The sequence below is a fragment of the Triticum dicoccoides genome, chromosome 7B (assembly GCF_002162155.2).
Source record: "Triticum dicoccoides isolate Atlit2015 ecotype Zavitan chromosome 7B, WEW_v2.0, whole genome shotgun sequence".
NCBI lineage: Eukaryota > Viridiplantae > Streptophyta > Magnoliopsida > Poales > Poaceae > Triticum > Triticum dicoccoides.
In genome coordinates this window covers 605,553,463-605,556,268 of record NC_041393.1, presented here as the reverse complement: position 1 = coordinate 605,556,268, position 2,806 = coordinate 605,553,463, and the positions used below count along the sequence as shown (strand labels likewise).

The following is a 2,806-nucleotide window of genomic DNA, read 5'->3' as shown; positions in this document are numbered from 1 at the left end:
TCTTTCGTAAATAGAAAAAAAAAACAAGGGCGTTTTGTTCCTGTTTGACGTTGGTCCCAGTCGGAGTAGGTTGAGTTGAGTTTTTTTTTGCGAATAGGTTGAGTTGAGTTGACTTGACAGCTCGCTCGCATGCGCCGGTCCGTGAAGGAGAAGAGTTTGTGGGAGCAGTGGAGTGGTGCGAGACAAGCTGGCCGGGCTGGCCATATCCATCACGTGGCCGCAACGGACCAGAGTGCTATTCACTCCCTCCGTAGTAGGAGTACGCAGGAGAGTGGAGTCGAGCAGATCCGTCCAGGAGCAATCAATCCAACACTGGGCAGCGACAACAACACTCAAACTCGCATGCACGCTCACGCGCATGGTGACGCATGCATTCAATACAACGTGTGTAAACATGGTTTTTGTCAGCAAGCCACAGCCGATCGTGTCACCGCACCATCATCTTCCCATTTCTGCGTGCCACGGCGTGAACCGCCCATTCTATCTTTCCACTTGTGCGCAACGCCGCGAACCGCCCGTCGGTGAAGGCGAAAGTTTCTCTCGTTCACAAGTTTTTCCATTCGGACTAGATATTCTCGTTTTTACGGGCAGTACATTTTTCTAGCGCTCCATCTCGCTCCGCTCTGTACCTCCTCACATGGCAAAAGGTCCTGCTGATGATGGTTGGTTGATCGATGACCGAACCCAGACTTTACAGCCAGCCTTTTACTCGGAGCCAAAACCCACCCTCCATCCAGCTTTTTCACCCCCCAAAACCCTCATTAAATACACCCCGACGAACCCCACAAAATCACTCCAAGCCTCTGCGCAAGCTCACTCCACTGTCCACTCCACTCCAGTCCAGTGCAGCGAGTGTGCGCGAGCAAGCAGCCAAGAAGCACACACAGGAGATGGCAATGGTGACCACCGGCCTCGTGGCGGTGGCGTCGCTCCTCCTGCTGCTCGCGGGCGGCGCGTCGGCGGCGACGCTGGCGCTGTACAACAAGTGCGGCGAGACGGTGTGGCCGGGCATCCAGCCGGGCGCCGGCAAGGAGATCCTGGCGCGGGGCGGGCTGCAGCTGCTCCCCAACCGGGCCACCTCCATCCGCCTCCCCACTGGCTGGTCGGGCCGCGTGTGGGGCCGGCAGGGCTGCCGCTTCGACGCCGCGGGCCGCGGCAAGTGCGCCACGGGCGACTGCGGCGGCGCCCTCTACTGCAACGGCGCCGGCGGCGAGCCCCCGGCCACGCTGGCCGAGATCACGCTGGGCGCGTCCGCCGCGGCGCTGGACTTCTACGACGTGAGCCTGGTGGACGGCTACAACGTGGCCATCGACATGCGGCCCTACCACGGGTCCGGCGCCAACTGCCTCCCCGCCGGCTGCGTCAGCGACCTCAACAGCGTCTGCCCCGCGGGCCTCGCCGTCCGCGGAGGCAACAGGGTCGTGGGGTGCCGCAGCGCCTGCGCCGCCTTCGGCAGCGCCGAGTACTGCTGCACGGGGCAGTTCGGCGGGCCGCAGCAGTGCAAGCCGACGACCTACTCGCGGCTCTTCAAGCGGGCCTGCCCCAAGGCCTACTCCTACGCGTATGATGACAAGACCTCCATCCTCACCTGCGCCGCCGGCACCTCCTACGTCGTCACCTTCTGCCCCCACCGCCGCTAGACCATGCCACCGCCACGGATCCTGATCCAAACCTGAAGACAGTGATAGTATGTTGATTCAGTTGAGGCATTGTTGCTGTGCTGTTCTTAGGTTCTTGCTGTCGTTGCGTCCTGTGTTAGTGCCGGGATCGATAATAACACCAGTGGTATTCGTAGTCGTAGTAGTAGCAGTGAACTGAACCAGTGATGGTTTGTGGTAGGCCTGGATGGGTATAATAGTATGGTTGGGTATAATGGCAGTATATGCAGATCGAACTACTTATATTTTTCATTTGGACTCCCCGGTTGATTCTGTCCTCGTGCAGTCGTGCGTGCTTGCATTCATTTTTCCTGCATTGCTACGTACTCTTGATTTCTTGTTCGTTCAGATCTGAATGTTTGAGCGCTGTACTTTAAAAAGTGCTCTTCAGATCTGAACATTTTCAGCAGTGGGTACTGCTCCTTTCCTTGGGTGAAGACGACTGTCGTCCGTACGGGGCGTCGTGCAGTGCGCCGCATTAGCTGGGGAGGGGAGGGAGCTTTTGTCACGGAACATCATCATAAATCGAGGACGTGAAGGATTCGAGGCACCCACTCCTTGTGGTAACAATAAGGAAGACACTCCAGTTTGCACTCCGGTGTAACCGAGGCGCTGGACGGAGCAAAAGCTCGTTGGATACTTGGATTCCGCGAAATGCAGCGACTCTTGTACCGTCTTCCCCCGCAAAAGCGTATAAATTCCCGAAGAAACGCTGAAGAAATACCAGTATATATACGCATCTTTATTTGGAGATAATCTCGCATCTGAAGCTCGAAAGAGTTTACGAGCAGAAAAGCTCACCTCATTCATGTCATCCTCACACCTGCCTGCCCTCTACCAACCGGAGTCCACGGCTACAGCCAGTAGAGTGTACTCCAGTATTCACGTCGCAGTTATGGATCATAGGATCCTCTGCTGAAAGTTGTCGCGACCGACGGGCTGGCAATCACTCCAGCTTTTGCCTGTTTTCCGCTTTCCGGGGCAGGCGCATCAATTTTGAACAGAACAGCCACGGCGCCCTGGAGCCGTTGCGAGATGCTGCCGTTCAAACTTGAATGTGCTGCGCCTCGCACCTGCATTGCACACTTGCACGTACTACTACTTGCGAATCAAAGATCACGACGAACGATCGCCGTGGTACTAGTCGC

At 57.0% G+C, this 2,806-nt stretch overlaps 1 protein-coding gene across 1 annotated transcript; it reads left to right on the top strand.

Annotated features, from left to right (window-relative positions):
- The first annotated feature begins 723 nt into the window (after window positions 1–723).
- Window positions 724–1,912, top strand: LOC119339844 (thaumatin-like protein). The gene has a single exon (XM_037611746.1). The coding sequence runs from the start codon at window positions 891–893 to the stop codon at window positions 1,638–1,640; it is 750 nt and encodes a 249-aa protein (XP_037467643.1). The 5' UTR covers window positions 724–890; the 3' UTR covers window positions 1,641–1,912.
- Window positions 1,913–2,806: the final 894 nt, after the last annotated feature.